Below are 16240 nucleotides of genomic sequence, written 5' to 3'. Positions count from 1 at the left end.
AACCACTACTTGTTGGCAGGTCTCAACCTTGGTGAGAAAATTTTTTATCAAATAGAGCCAAGATATTGGCTCAATGACCCAAACTTTTCCATCTTATTTTAAAAATGGGAAGAGGAGTATCATTCCACAGACTGATGAAGCAAGATTAAGTATTAGCATTTGTAAAAGATGCAATAATTCTTGGCATTGACATACTCTTAAAAATTTCAAAATGATCTTTGAGAAGTATAAAACAATAATTCACAACAGAAAAAATATATCATTTCTCCCTTGAATTCTATCCTAATGCTCTCTTTTGTCTTCATGTGCTAGATTGAAGGATAGTCAAGAAATATTAAAGCCAGGGAAAAGGAACAGGGTTGGTGTGGTTTCTGTTGTATAAGGAAAAATTCAAAGTATGGAAGAGGCTTTCTAATGGTAGTGAACTCGGGCCCTCCAATGGCAATAAACGTGTGGCTGGTCCATCACAGCGGAAGAGGATGCTTCCGCAGCTTGCGTGGCTCCCAGTGAGCAGCATTCTCTGCACAATGAACAAAGGCCTTCCTGGGAATGAGAGTTAGATGAGCCTTCAACTTCATAAATGACTCAACTCCACATGCATGGACATCATTATTTCTTCAAAAAATGAAACTAAAACACATTTCTTAACATCTATATCAAACCAAAATTTCAAACGGCTATTGTTCATTGCCTTCTCTGCACAGGTTTATATATTGAACTAAACTAACTATTGAGTATACTAAAGCCAAAGTGTTGCCAGCCCTTAAATGGTGTCTGACTGAAATATCTTAGATGATCTACAGATTTTTAGAGATCCACTACCCAAAGGAAATGAGGTGTAGGCTAAAAAACAAAACAAATACACAAACAGGCGATAACACATGTATGTATAAGTTTGAACCACAAAGAGGAAGTAGGTTTACACTAGGATGCTCAGCTGCTGCCGTATCAGCAGATGGATTACTGCCGTGCACATTGAATAAGCATATAGATGTCCCTCCTGGTTTTAAGATTCAGGGAAGCTATCTACGCAGTAGCTAAGGATTTGCCATAAAACTTAACTTCATTACTGACCCTGGAGGAGCAAATGAGAAAGGCTTGCTGAACTGCCCCACAGCAGATGGAGTCGAGGTCACAGCTGTTTCTATCTTGGCTGTCCCTGGCCCTGAAAATAAGGACATTACAAAAAAAACCAGTTAGAAGCACTGTTCTGGTTTGTAATTCCCTGCAGCTCAGGCTGTGTGGTGCTGCTGGAAGCTGCAGCTTCAGTTTCCAGAACCCCACGTGCCTCTTGTGAAAGTCAGGAGCCATGGGGAGTGGCGTGCTGCCTAGCCTTGCTGAGGGCCTCTGGACCTGCTCTCTGGCTCTCCCAATGTTCCAATCTAAGGCACACTACACTGTCACTTTAGTTCTAGTTCAGCTTAAATTTAGTCTTAAATAGATATAGATTTTAATGGTATGAGAAAGTGCTTATGATGTGAGGCTGAGGAATATATACCCAACTGTGCAGCTTTATAAGCATTTCAAATTAACATACACTGAAGGACAAAAGTTCAAAGATACATAGGTTAATATGCTCAAGCTTCTGAGTGGTGACTTCCCTGCTGAATCACTATACCATACTTGTTTCTCTATACCTTTCTGCATTTTCCATTTAGAAAGTGCAGATCAAACAAACCAAACAATAAGAAAAAAAATACCCTTTCTTTAAGTGAATATGGAGTAGATATTAGTAAAAGTATTTTTTAAATGTGCACACACGTTCATCACTGTGAACTATAAGAAACAACCTGAAGTATCGGTAGAGTACTATTAAAACCTAACAGGGAACCACATAATGGCATCTTAGGCCACCTTTTAAAAGGAGTAAGAGGATCTGCACCAGTCCTGGAAAGATGAATAGGACATTTATTTACACAATACTTTCTTTTTTTGTGGTACTGCAGATTGAATCTACGGGTACTCTACCACTGAACTACATTCCCAGCTCTTTTTATTTTTATTTTGAGACATTCTCAATAAGTTGCCCAGGCTGGCTCAAACTTGTGATCCTCCTGCCTCTGCCTCCTGAGTTTGCTGGGATTACAGGAGTGCCTGCCCAGCAACAGTTTTCACTTTATATATTTTATCTTTCTACACCCAGATTATTTTTGTGGTTATGTAAGTTTCATAACCAGAAAAACAATAAGAGTATTTCCATTATTAACCAATAAAATTATTCTATAGAGGATTTAGAAATGCTTTTTGTTTTTTAAGAAACTTTTTGCAAACTCATTATTTTTCAGGGTGGTTTTCCCTCCAAAAGAAAGAAAATATTCTTTTCTCAACCTTGACTATCTAGCCAGTGAAACACACAGCAGACACCTAGCAGCAAGGAAGGGCCTCCCACCCTCACCTTGGAGTGGTGCACCCCGGAAAGTTCTCTCAGTTCACTACTTGCCTACGACATGCATGAAGCAAAGTCCCTTAGGGTTCCTTGATTCTTAGCCTCAAGAGTGACAAAGAGCTCTTCAATGAAGTCCTTGAAAGAAGTTAGGATATATGATCTTTCAAAACCTTTTTCTAAAATATTAGCCAGAAATAGAAAAAAAAAGTCTTAGTTTGAATCCTAAATGATTCAAAATCTGACAATTTCTCTAAAGTTTTCCTTTTTACATCGAGTGTCAGGCCCCACTTGAGAAGTGCTGTACACCTCCTTTTCACGTGAGGTATATACATGATACCAATTGTGGCTCTGTATTAATCCAAATTCTAGAATACAACTTCAGCTTACACAATAATGGTTTTCCTTGAGTACAAGGAATATTTATTGAAGGCAAACCCAATATCCAATCAGAAAGCTTTAGACGACCCTGGAAGAATGACTGTATGACTAAGCAGAGGTGTGGGAAGTGGGCAGTCAAGGGATGAAGCCATCTCCAACAGAATTTGCTGAAGACCCACTTGATGACTTGGATCAGAGTAAAAGCCAGAGCCCAGAGGGTAGTAAACATGTGGGCCTGCAGGCAGCACAAGGCCAATGAGGAGACAGTCACCCACAGCAAAAGAGGTGGGCTACAGAGGAGCCAACAAAAGGGGACACTTAGCAAGACCCACATGAAAATCAGGGGCTGTGAGCTGGCTTGCTTAAGCAATGCACACTCTGGGCGAAACACTATGGTTACGGTGAAAACTAATAAAATAATAACCATGACGGAGTGAGTGCTAGAGAAGCGGGGGAGCCATCAAATCGTACAGCACTGACTTCTGAGCTCTTACACGGTAACAAATGTTTTAATTTTTTACATTTTACCGGCTTATACACTGTCATCATGAGCCAAAAGAATTTTTATTCCTTTTTATACAGGGAAGGAGAGGGTTAACATTCTGATCCACTCATTTCTAAACTGTGATCATTCAGCAGGGCAGGAGAAAGCTAGGCTAGTGGCTTCAATTTAGGGAAAAAATTTAAAAATTTTCTCCTCTTGCTCTAACGGTTTTCAAACTCAACTCAAAGTTTCAGAAGCTGTTGAAGGGCCCAAAAACTTCTTAGAAACTTTTCATCAGCTGAGGCCTTTCAAATATGAACCCCATACTTGATTTCCTGTATCTACTTCCTCTGTGATCTAGAATAATAAACTCTATGAAGTGCTTCTTTCATGTTTCATAAATAAATCAAGTATTTATTGAACTCAAACCTTTTCATTATACAACACAACACAGAAAACTTCTTACAATAAATGCATAGATTAACCACAATTATTGTGATATAACCACTGTCCAGGTAAAGAAAACAACACAGTTAATCCAGAAGCTCTCAGTGTGTGCTCCCTTCTGATTAAAACCTTGTTTTTCTCCTCAAATGCAACTACAATCTGAACAATGGCTGTACTGACTTCTTTCTTTTCCTAGTTACATTATTTGTCTGCATTTACAAACATGACATGTAACTTCTCCCCAACTGTCTCTCCTTTGCCTTTGAAATCTCTTAGTATACGGTTTCCTCCCCAATCTTGCCTTTTTTCCTCGCTACTCTCTGTTGAAGAAACCAGGTTCTGACTTATCCGAATTTCCCACAGTTTGGATCGTGCTGTTGGATGCTCTGGTGAGGTTCCCCATGATCACTTGTGTCTATGTTCCTATAAATTGGTCCCTAGACCTCGAGTGGTGCTGTCCAAAATGGTAGCCGCTAGCTACATGTGGCAACTGCACACTCAAAACATGGTCGGTTCAAACTGAGATGTGCTCTGAGTACAAAATCTACACTATTTTGAAGATTTATTACAAAAAATAATATATAGTATCTTATTAGCAGTTTACATACTGATTGTGTGTTGAAATAGTATTTGGATGTATTTGGGTTAAGTTACATATATTGAAAATGATTTCCCCTGGCTCTTTTTATTCTTTTTCCCCTGAGGCACGGGGGATTTGAACCACAGCCCTTCTGCTTGCTAGGTGAGTGCTCTCCAAAATGAGCTATTTCTTCAGCTCCTCTTTTTATTCTTTATAATGTGGTTACTATCACATAAAATATATGGCTTGCATTATATTTCTTTTGGACAACAATGATCTAGAATCTTAATCAGATTCTCATTTTATTTGATTTTATTATTTTTGGCAAGACTTCATAAGCAGTACTGTTTTCTACTAGGAAGCACATAAAGTCCAGTAATCCTTTTTTTGTGATGTTAGCAGGGACTGATACTCTATGCCTAGATACCTTAATTAACTAGAGTTTGCAAAACAAGTTCTAATGCAATCAGTCACCTGTAACCATCAGTGGAAAACTACAAAGAGAAACGTTTGCCATCCATTGGTGGAAGCTACAGAGAAATGGTAAGATTACCACTGCTTCCTTTACCTTTATTTTCCAGCTTTTAAAATAATGATAAATTAAGTTTTCTTGGTATCATTATGAATTTATAGATTTAAACATATGTGATGTATTTCAATGCATTATTATTATTAAGCCTGTTGATGCTAAAAATTCACCTTAATTTTCACTGACACAAAAATACGCAAACTGACCTGAAATTTTATCACCAGATGACAACTGACTGGCTGTTGGGTTGGGCCCTGAAGGCTTCAGGGAATTTATTAGAGAACCCTGTAAGAGCACATAAGAAAGATGTTCATGTTAAACTATGAATCACCTTTGAGAGAAAGGAACATATAAAATGTAAATGCAAATATAAAAGTAAAATCATAAACTAAGCTAGCACACACACACACACACAAGGTAGAAAGAAATCAAAATTTCAATCTAATTCATTATGTCCCAGGTTTTTAACTATTCACATACTTTAATGAAATTGATACAAGTACATTAAATAGGTTAGAAATCATAATCTACAGCTTATATATCCTTTATGTAAACGTATATGAAAAAACATTTCATATTACTGAAAAAAATTTTATACGTTTTCAAATGCTCTATAATCATTCACCTATTACTTTTCTCAAAAGAATAGAACTCTAAAATCATAGAATTTATTTCTAAAGTTACCATAAACAGCATTTTTGTTGGTCAATTTAAGTTTTTATAGGTACCCCACCTCAGGGATGATGGGATTAAATCGGCCACCTATAAGATAACATGGGAGCACAGAAAAAGGACTAATGGGAATGCTCTAGAAGGCAGTCTACCCTGGCTAGCTGTGGCTACTTTCTAGTGTCTAGCTCGGGGCTTGGCATATAAAAGGCACTTGAGTATTTGGTGGAGGAATGAATACATGAGCAAATGAAGGAAGTGGTTCATTCAGCTCTCAGTGAATTCATAGTAAAGTTATAAGCAAAACTGTCTGAGTTCTCATCTCCAGCCCATGCTCTGGAGATGTGTCATGATTTATGACTCACCACGTGTCCTCCAGGGTGAATGTGAAAACGTCCAGCAGAGTACCAAATACTAATTACATAAACAATCATTTTTTAGTCATGGTATACTGAGGAATAGGGCCTGTCTGAGAACTCACAAAGGCAAGTTCTGATGTTCAGAATTCTGATCACAGAGACAGACATAAGAGTAATGAAGAAACCAGGATTCCTTGAGAAGTCCCAGAGAGCCTTATCTGCCTACCACCCATCTCCTATTATTTTTTTAGATAGTTTAACTGTTTACAAGGTAACCTGTTCTGTAGGAGACATTGTTTATTGGTCAAACGCCTAAAGCCAGACATAACATCACTGAAAATTGAAACCTCTGAAAAACGTTGCAGGAGAAAACCAGACAACCTACCCCAGACACCAACACTGACGGGCGCAGTGAGACAGCACCACAGACAGAAGTCAGCAGCCCAGGCTGCTGCCTCAGTGGGACATATCTACACACCTACTGCACAGGGCAGCTGTATACAGTAACTGAGTTGTTAAGTGAAAGTAAACTGCAAACCAAAACACCTCATTCAAACCTATGGTGTTAGGGTTACAACCAAGATAACCAGTGCAGAATGTCAGATGGCCCACTGGAAAGAGCACGGGGCCCTAACTGACTGATCCGGTAACCATGTGAAGATCGGCGTGAGTTGTAGGAAAAGGATTGCAGGTTTCTATCACACCTGTGGCTCATTTAAACTGAGTCAGAACTGAAAACAGTACAAAGACAGACACTCATGACTGCTAATGTGGAAATCAGTGAAGTTACCTGCTTGGCTTGGCTGGCAGACACTGGGGCTAATCCTGGATGGGCGGTTTTGGCTGTGGAGTACGGCACGGAAGAACTGAAAAAACACAAAGATATGCTCAGAGAGGGGCAGGTCTGGGTGGAAGTCACATTCAGCCTTGAACCAATGTTCTGTTCAATAAGTGACACCAATTTTGGGTAGAAGACAGATGTCAGGGATCCCAACCAAACTCATTTGACTTTAACTGAAGAATAAATCTTTAAAATGAAACCTGGATTTATAGCATAAAAGTCAAAGCAGTGACCTTAAAACTTATTTTCTTCCTGTTATTCCAAGAAAATAATTTTCAACTATCAAGAACTAGATATTTTTCTTACCTGGAGGGTGACCCCTCTTCGTTCTGGGCCACCCTCCATTCCAGACCATGTTGGGAATTCCTGATACTCTTTTCCAAACCTGAAAAATGTTCAACAGGCTCTGTGGGATACACAGGAGCTGCTACCTAAAGCTTAAAGGTGCTATCCGAAGAGAAGACTAAGCTTCTCATAGCTGCTCTCCCCAAGAGCCCAGGGCCCATGGGTCAGCCTACAGGGGAGTCAACTGTGCCACTGTTTTGTTTCCAGCCTGCACCTTTGGTCCAGTATGAAAAGTGCACCTATCTGCAGAAAGCTCTCCCATCACCACCCTCTGTTAACCTTGACACTGTGTGCTGGGAACTGTTACTGCATTAAGCGTTAGTGTCACCATGTGGAAAAATCACCTGTCAATGCAACAACATTGGAGAAATGCTTCCTGGGGGCAGTTTTTTCAATCCATTGATCTGTCCTCCACCCCAAGTTACTTTGACTGGCAAGTACAGCAGTAATAGCTTCAGGATCCGTTTTCATTTTTCAGAACTCTTCCCAGATTTACAGAGGATTATTAAAAATTTTCTGGCAAAAAGTTAATTTGGAAGAGGAAAGACAGGCCAATGCATCATGGAGGAAAACTATCTAACAACTTAATCGTGCCAGGATTCTCTCCTGGAAAAACATAGGAACCTTCCAAACAGACTTTATTAGATTGAAAGAAGAAAAATGGACTTATTTTCAATGAAACAAAACCTGCTTTATGTATCTGCTAAAGCCAGAAGAAGATGTAAATGTGCATCTCTCTGGAGGAATACACCCCTATTGCCCTGAGATATTCTGCCAAGCAGGTACACAGATATGGTGCTCTGCCCCCACCTCTGCTCAATCTCCAATGGAGAAATGGAATGTGCAAGCAAGGCAGCAGGGACCCAGCAATCCCTGGGAGGACAAGCAGACTTGTTGAGAGAAATGGTTTGAGCTCATGAGAATCACAAGGAAGTGAAACTCTTATGCTTTCTCAATGACAAACAAGAAACTAGGAATAAAAATAAAAGCAAATCTTGGAAAAAATTTTATACCCCAAATTTGGTTACTATATGAGAGTAAATTAAACGATGCACTCAGTACGTTCTAAGTAAAGTAAATGTTCTATTTACTTGTGACAATGCTATGTATCTCTTGGGTATCTTCAATCCCCAAACACACAAAATTAACAACTCACGGTACCTATACACCAAGCCATGTGACAACCCTGCAGAGAAATGCTGTTTGGTGTAAACAGTCAATAAACCAAAAATCTCACCATGTTCCAAAAAGGCAAACAGAAAAGAATAGTGAGCTCTCAAACACTCAAGATTGGTGCATGATCATGAGCCAACACATGGAAATCAACAGTTGGAAGATCATGACATGGAAAAGCCAAATTCAGATGACTATGTCTTAGAAGGCTGCAAGATGGACCTGAAGGACACTAGGAACTCATCCTGACACTCTGTTCCATGCCTGGAAACAAAGAACAAAGGACCACAAACAGAAAATGGCACAAGCAATTACAAAAGGGAGATGTTAAGTATGTAGCATTAAAATGTTGCCTAGGCTCTTTCTTTGCAGCCCTTTGAGCTTTTATGAACTTTAACAAGGTAAATATTCATTCCTTCGTGGTGAAAAGAGCCAAATGCTCACTCTTTTCATCCATTTCAACATTTTTATGGAGTTCAAAAAATGAAAGACCTGCTTATTTTTAATACTGCTAAGTCTTCATCATTATTGCAAATATTGCTCATGTACATATAACAGAGCAGATCTAAACTGTGCAAGCCACTAAAGTTAATTATTTAATACATAACGAATTTTAGGGTAATAATATAAAGGTGAGGCAATTAAGTAAACAGGACAACTTTTCAAAAGTAACTGAAGAAACAAATTCAGAGGGAAAAAGAGAAAATAATAGAAACCATTTCTATTTCTGTTAATAGAAAACAAAAGCTATCAATTCATTCCTGGGGGATACTTAAGTTCATCAATAGAGCTATAATGGCCAACTATCATCCCCAGTGGTAAACTTTATGTCCTTGAGGATTCAAACATTATCCAAAAATCTGTTAAATCTAACTGCAGTTCCTGCATGAAAGTCAAGATTCTAAGTAACCTAGATAATGTCAATTAGAACTGCAGTTGGAGCTTCCAAAAGACTTATGTGAAATACAAAAATTAGATTTTGTAGGGAAAAGTTTAATGACACGGAAAATATAAACAGTTGAGTTTCATGGTTAAGATGAAGGAGTTACAAAGCAGTGTGTGTTCAAATTTTACTTTGAAAAGATAACTTTTCACAGAAGAAAAATAAAAAAAATGCAAGTAGTGATTATACATTTGTAGTATGAATAAAAGTGACTTTGGTTTTGTTGTAAGTTTTGTAAGTACATGGATAAATATATTTTCTTCTTATTTAAATCCATTTAAAAGACAATCAACTCTTTATAATAAATCATGGGGTTTAAGACCCAGGAGGAAGCAAAATGTACAATAGCACAAAGAAGCAGAAGGGAGAAATCCGAGAACACGGTTGCAAGAGTCTCACACCACTCTCTAGTACTATGACATCACCTGAAGACATCCTATGATAAGCTAAAGACGCATCCTATGAGCCTAAGTCAACCACTCAAAGTTACAGTAAGTAAGGCAACAAAAAAGATTAAATAGAGTAATAAAAAATAATTCAAAATAAGGTAGAAAGAGAGAAAAATGGGACAAAGAACAGATAGGAAAAATAGAAAACAACAGCACATGGTGGACTTAAACCCAAACAGGCTGATAATCATACAACTGCACTTAAATGCAAAGTTAGACTACTGGATGGACTAAAGACAGCAAAGACCCACCATAGGTTGTCTACAAGAAAGCCATTTTATTTTTTTAACTTACTTTAAACTGTGGTAAACTGCACAGAATAAAATTTGCCACCTAAAAATTAACCATTTTAAAGTGCAGAGTTCAGTAGTAGTAAGTATATTCACATTGTTGTGTACCCATTTTAAATATAAAAAACAAAATAAATCCAAAAAAATAGAATGGAAAAAGATATACCATGCTAACGCCACACAAAGAAAGCTGGAGTGAAGGTTAATATGGAAGGAAATAGATTTCTAAGCAATGATCTTCTAGGGATGAAGAGGGTCATTTTATAATAACTAGCTCATTTCATCAAAGAACACAGAATCCTAAATGTTTGTGCAACTAAGATTTTAAAACACATGACAATGACATGCCAACAAGGAAAACAGGCAAATTCACACGATGTCAACGCCACTCTCATGGCTTGATAGGACCAGTATTAAGAATGTAGAGGATCTGAACACCGGAGAATCAGACTGACCTATTCAACATCTACAGAACACTCCAACCACCAGCAGGCAGCACACGTGCTGGGGACTGCCCATGGAGCACCAGCAAGACGACGATGTTCTACAGAACAAACTGGGAGTCCCAAGCCCAGGAGGCTCCACTATGGAATTCCACCCAACATTGAGGACGAAATCATACCAATCTACATAGACACTTCCAGGAAATTGAAGAGAAAGAACACTTTCTAACTCATTCTTTAAGAAAAGCATTATTCTGATACTAAAACTGTACAGACATTACAAAAAAAGAAACACTATTATAAACCAATATTCCTCATTATGCTGGAGACAAACATCCGTAAAATTTGAGCAAACTGTGTACAATTATACATAAAAAAAGGTACTACATCATTAACAAATATTAGTTTAACAACAAAGACTAATTAATGAGGCAAGGATGCCAGGTCACATTCAAAAGAATGGAGTTTGATCCTCTACCTCACACCATTTACAGAAATTAATTGGATTAAAGACCTAAATATAAGAGCTAAACTTAAAAACTCAAAAAGGTGGCTGGGGTTGGGGCTCAATGGTAGAGAACTTCCATAGCACCTGTGATGCACTGGGTTTGATCCTTAGCACCACAAAAAAAAAAAAAAAAAACAACTCTTTTTAAAAAGACAGTAAAGGTATAAATCTTACAACTGTGGATTAGCAATATCTAATTAAATCTGACACCTGAAGCACAAGCAACAAGAGATAAAATAGATTAGACATGGTCAAATGAAAAATTTTTGTTCACCAAAGGATACACCAAGAAAGTGAAAGATAATCCAAGAAACAGAAGAAAATATTTGTAAACTATATATCTGATAAGGGACAGGAATCTAGATTATATAAAAAAATACAATAAAAGAAAAATAACTCAATTTTAAAACCAGCAAAGAAGAAAGCCAGGTGCAGTGGCACACACTTACAATCCCAGAGACTCAGGAGGCAAGCACAGGAAGATTCCAAGTGTGAGGTCAGTCTGGGCAACTTGGCACGACCTTATCGTAAAATAAAAGTCAAAAGGACTAGAGATGCAGCTTGGTAGTAAAGCTTCCCTGGGTCTAATCCTAGAACCACCACGCACACGCACACGCACACACACACAAGAATGTAACTAGACATTCTCCAACAAAGAAACACACGGTGAATAAGACCATGAAAAGGTGCCCAATAGCATCAGTCCTGAGTAAAATGCAAATCAAAACCATGTGAGTGGGGTGTAGTTAGCGCAATGGTAGAGTGCTTGCCTAGCGTGCAAGAGGCCGTGGGTTTGAGCTCCAATACCAAAATGAATACATAAAATGGACAAAATAAAAAAATTAAAAGTTGATATTCTAAAAACAAAATTACAATGTGAATAAGAAACCACTTCACACCTGTGAGGACAGCTGTAATAAAAAGATAGTCAATAACAAATGCTGGTGGAGATGTGGAGAAACCGGAGCCCCACACATGTTGCTGTTGGGAATAGAAACTGTTACAGGAGTTTGTGAAACAGCTCCAAAAGCTACCTATGTAATTACCACATGAGAAGGACATGATGGCACATGCCTGTCATCCCAGAGGCTTGGGAGGCTGAGGCAGGATGATCATAAGTTCAAAGTCAGCCTCAGCAACTCAGCAAAGCCCTAAGCTACTAAGTGAGACCCTGTCTCAAAAAATAACAAGGGCAGGGGATGTGGCTCTGTGGTTAAGTGCCACTGGGTTCAATCCCTAGTACCAAAAACAAAACAAAAATTACCATATGATCCAGCAATTCCACTCCTAAATGTATACCCCAAAGAATGGAAAGCAGGACCTCAAGACATAGTGTCCAGCAACATATTCCCCAGCAACATATTCCCCAACCTTCTGACCTGTGCCCCCACTTCTGGCGCATTAGGAACCTCCCAGACATGTTCCTGCTAGAGACTCTGCTTGGAGCTTTCTTTCCTCCATTATTCAAAAGACTGCTCTTGAGCTCTTCAGTAGTCACTCAAACATTCCCTCCTTGGGAGGCCTAACCTGGACACCCTATTAAAACTGTAACCCATTCCCAGACGCTCCCTGAGCCCTTCCCCCACATCAGTTTTCTCTACTGCACCCATTGCCACCTCATATATTATGTATTTTGTTTATTGTCTGCCTCCAGGTTTTTTGGCCTGCTCCACTTGCTCTCTCCACTCTCTGCACATCAGTTTCTTCTGGTCATTCTTCACATTTTCACTAAAGCATCTTTCCTTACCCAACTCTTACCCCAGCCCAGACTTGCTCGGCTGCCCTGTTCTGCTTTCCCAGTACCCTGTGCTCCTTGACAGACCTTATACCACCACAACAACTAAGGAGCTGTCTTCATGCTGAACCATCAGTGCCGTGTGAGTGAGGACTCAGCACGTGTCTTTCACTGCTGTCTCCCCAGTCTGCTGAAGCAAGGGCCCCACAGAGGAGCGTGAAGAGCCACAGATTTGCTCCAGATGCACACTTGTCCACAGAACAGGAGGGCTGGGCAACAAACACAACGAAACCAAGGGAGGCAAGAGCCTGGTGGCAGAAATACACAAACTCATGCTACAATAAATCCCTAAGATACCACTTGGAAAAAGGTGAATGTAAAATACTTAAAATATATATGAGAAACTATTACTTCATAGAATCTAAAAGTAAGTAATTGTATAATGAACATGTTCTCTTCCCAGGCTTTCCTTATCAGGGGAGAATATAAATAAAAACTTTCATTTGTCAATTATGTAAGTCTACCAATTATTGAATAAACAGGTATTAAAGGAACCGTTTCAAGGCAATGCTGAGCATATAAATTAAATACTACACCAGAGTTCAAGTCTATGGAGAAAAGAAGATAAAATTGCAAGATTCTTCTTCAACTTTTGTGTCTATTTTTCTTGTCAGAAAAAAAAGAGCAAACACAGAAGTGCCCCTTGAACAAAGCCCTTCTCAAAGATCAGCTCAGATGAGCACTGGAGGGAGCCAGAGCCTAGGAACGGTGTTGGGACTCCCTCAGGGACACCAGGCCAGGCTTCTTCCACCACGTGCTGCACCTTCCTGTCCTGGTGCACTGTCTCTCCACAGCTGCTCCCTCCCCTCCTGATGGTGGGCATCTGGCTGAAGTTCCCCAACCTAACAAACAGCTTTCTCTCTCAAAGATTTACAACCACCATGAATACCACATTGATCTCAAAAGCATTCCGAGGCTTCAAGGTCACTACTAGATAGGAAAGAGAACAGGCTTGTTTTTTTTTTTTTTTTTGGCCTGTTATTATGGCCCTGAGATAACTAAAACATTCCTAGAATAGACAGCATTGATAAACCAACATGGAGAAAAGAGAAGGCCAGCAGGCTGGCAAAGCAGTACCACTCAACCAAGCAGAAACAGTAGCGGGCAGGTCTGCTCCATGGAGGTGGCAGAGGGTGGGCGTGCTGGAGGGTGGCTGCTCTTCTTGTCACTGGATTAATTGTGGGTGCTAGACACTGACTCCCTGAAAGACACTGGTGCTAATGACCTCCACCTTCAAAGTGAGGAAGTGTCCTTTAACTCTTCCCTATGGATGGTCTAAAGGATTATGTAACAAAGCAGGACACGGCATCAGCCATGAACTGTGTTGCCCAGAGCAGTGGGAAGCAGTGGGCACCTCCATCCTGAGCCCTGATGTGCACTAAAGACCACAGGAACCCACCCTTACACAGACCCCTTAAATCACCAGTCTTTAGAATCAGTAGATAGCAGTAGGCCTGAAGTGTCAACTCTGGATCCCTGAAAGCATTAAAAAAACAAACTACAAACCTGACTTAGTAAATAGCAGTACGCCATGCAGACTTAACACAGCAAACAGCAAGCTGGGTATATACCAAGATGAACTTATCCCTGGCAAGGTGCGGGGACAACCTCCTGGAAACCAACTGTGGCTGCAGCAGGGCTGGCTGTCCATTCCCCTAGAATCCACAGGTGTGTGGGAAAGCCATGCTGCAGCAGCAGTGCCCCTGGGGGCAGCTCCTCTCCACCACACAGACTAGCCTGAGCACATCGTGAAGCTGTAACATACCTCATGGCTACAGAAGGGGCCGCAGGGTTATTCTTCAATTCCTGCACATTCACTACTTGAGGCACATTCTTCAGAGTTGATTCAGTCAAAGTACTCACAGCTATGGAAATAGAGACGAGAAAGGACTGGATTAATTCCAGTAAAGGATCAAAAATTCTAGTCATACAGAAATGAATAACCAGGACATGCATGATCTGGAGCAGACTGCAACTTTATTATGTGAGGAAATCAACTGAGTGGCATGTTTCACAGAACACTTGGCCTGCTCCATTAACCAAGGCCATGGAACCAGGCTTTGTGCAATTTCACCAAATGTACCAGAGAATTCCTTGGCCTGCCTTCCTCCAGCAGAGCAGAGGTACCTGGTGCATTGCTGGCTCACCCTGGAAAAGGGCAGCCAAAGAAAGAGGATGAGCGACTCCCAGACTCAGGCTTTCTGCCCTTCATCCACCTTCCTTCTCCCCCATGGGCTTGGGGTGCCAGGTACTGTTGAGTGCTGAATATAAACGCTATCTAAAGTACTGTTACTTCTCTAATGGAGAATGTGTCATGGCTTAGTGACACAGACAGACCAACACAATAAAATGTGGAAAACGCAGCTGGGCCAGAACAGGGGAGGAGGTCAGAGGCCTGAACCAAGGCAACCCGCGTAGTCAACACCTGCTTACACCTCAGCTACCTCACCAGCTTTCACCCCCGCTTCTGTCTTCTAACTTTAAACTGTATGCCCAAAGACTTGATGACATTCTGTAATTAACCATCAAGAAAGCCTGAGCAAAGCCCTAGGTTCTCTTTGGGCTATACCCTGGACAAAAGTGAGAGCTATATTCCAGGCAGACTTATTCCCTTCCTCAGAGGAGTGACCCAGACTGTGCTGCCTATGACTACACAAATTTCATCCTTCACCTTCAGAGTTGCCTACACTTTAGAAAATTTAGTTTCCAACATAAAATGGAGGTCACATCACCTATAGCTGAGGGTAAACATTCCTAAATCCTGGCAGGTTTTAAGTTTACAAATAATCCACTTGATCGGCAGGGTTGGGGGCCTGATCAGCACAATGCTACAATTCTGCAATTCTGCTTGGTCCACATAATAAAGAGAAATATCAAGGAATTATAATTTCTAAAAGTTCAAATATAGCTTAGAAAGCTGTCTTCTGACTCTACTTTTCTAGGTTTTTTTTTGGCGGTGCTGGGGATTGAACCCAGGGCCTTGTGCTTAGGAGGCAAGCGCTCTACCAACCGAGCTATCGCAGTCCTCTACTTTTCAGTATCTATTTCAGGAGCCTTAAGAGGGTTTTATTTAATATTTGAACTTTTCTTAGAAATCTTTTATCACTATTTCATATTAATTTTTTGCCTAAGTTAAACCGCCATGTCTTTTTAATCTTAAATTAAGAATATCTGGTTTCTATCAGCTGGCCAACTCTGGCACAAGTGACATCTTGGGGCTGGATAAACCTGTTGTGGAGGAGTCCTGTGTACTTAAAAAGATTTTTTGCAGCCTTCCTAGCTGCAAAAAATCCCACTAAAAGTCAGCAATGCCACCAACTGTTTCAAGAGGTGGGGAGCAGAGTGGCCTCCAGTTGAGAATCACTGTCCTACAAAACATAACCAGTGATAACTGAAGTTCTTGAGGACAAGTACCCAAATTGTTAAAATGCTAATACAGAAAATTTTGGATAGCTGCAAACCATTGACAAAAAGTCAGAACCCATTAGAGTTCTCGTGTGCAGAGGCCCTCTCTGCAGGGCTGAAGCGAGCTGTCTGAAAGCAGGAGCACAGGGTTGGAGTCAGTTCCGTGTGCACTGGTCAGGTCACCTTTGCTTCTCTGAATCTCACACTACTGAAACA

The 16240-nt window shown here is 40.1% G+C and overlaps 1 protein-coding gene across 3 annotated transcripts in view; it reads right to left on the bottom strand.

Annotated features, from left to right (window-relative positions):
* NUP214 (nucleoporin 214) overlaps positions 1-16240 on the bottom strand; it is an 85494-nt gene that overhangs the window by 30956 nt on the left and 38298 nt on the right. For all 3 annotated transcript variants that reach the window (XM_079111684.1, XM_079111685.1, XM_079111683.1), the window contains 4 exons: positions 14385-14484; positions 6623-6698; positions 5011-5089; positions 1075-1165 (listed from right to left, as the gene is read on the bottom strand). In XM_079111684.1, the coding sequence (XP_078967810.1) occupies positions 1075-1165; positions 5011-5089; positions 6623-6698; positions 14385-14484 (346 nt within the window). The remainder of the gene's footprint in view (positions 1-1074; positions 1166-5010; positions 5090-6622; positions 6699-14384; positions 14485-16240) is intronic.

The sequence above is a fragment of the Sciurus vulgaris genome (assembly GCF_902686455.1).
Source record: "Sciurus vulgaris genome assembly, chromosome: 15".
Taxonomy (NCBI): domain Eukaryota; kingdom Metazoa; phylum Chordata; class Mammalia; order Rodentia; family Sciuridae; genus Sciurus; species Sciurus vulgaris.
This window is presented reverse-complemented; position numbering and strand designations above follow the sequence as displayed.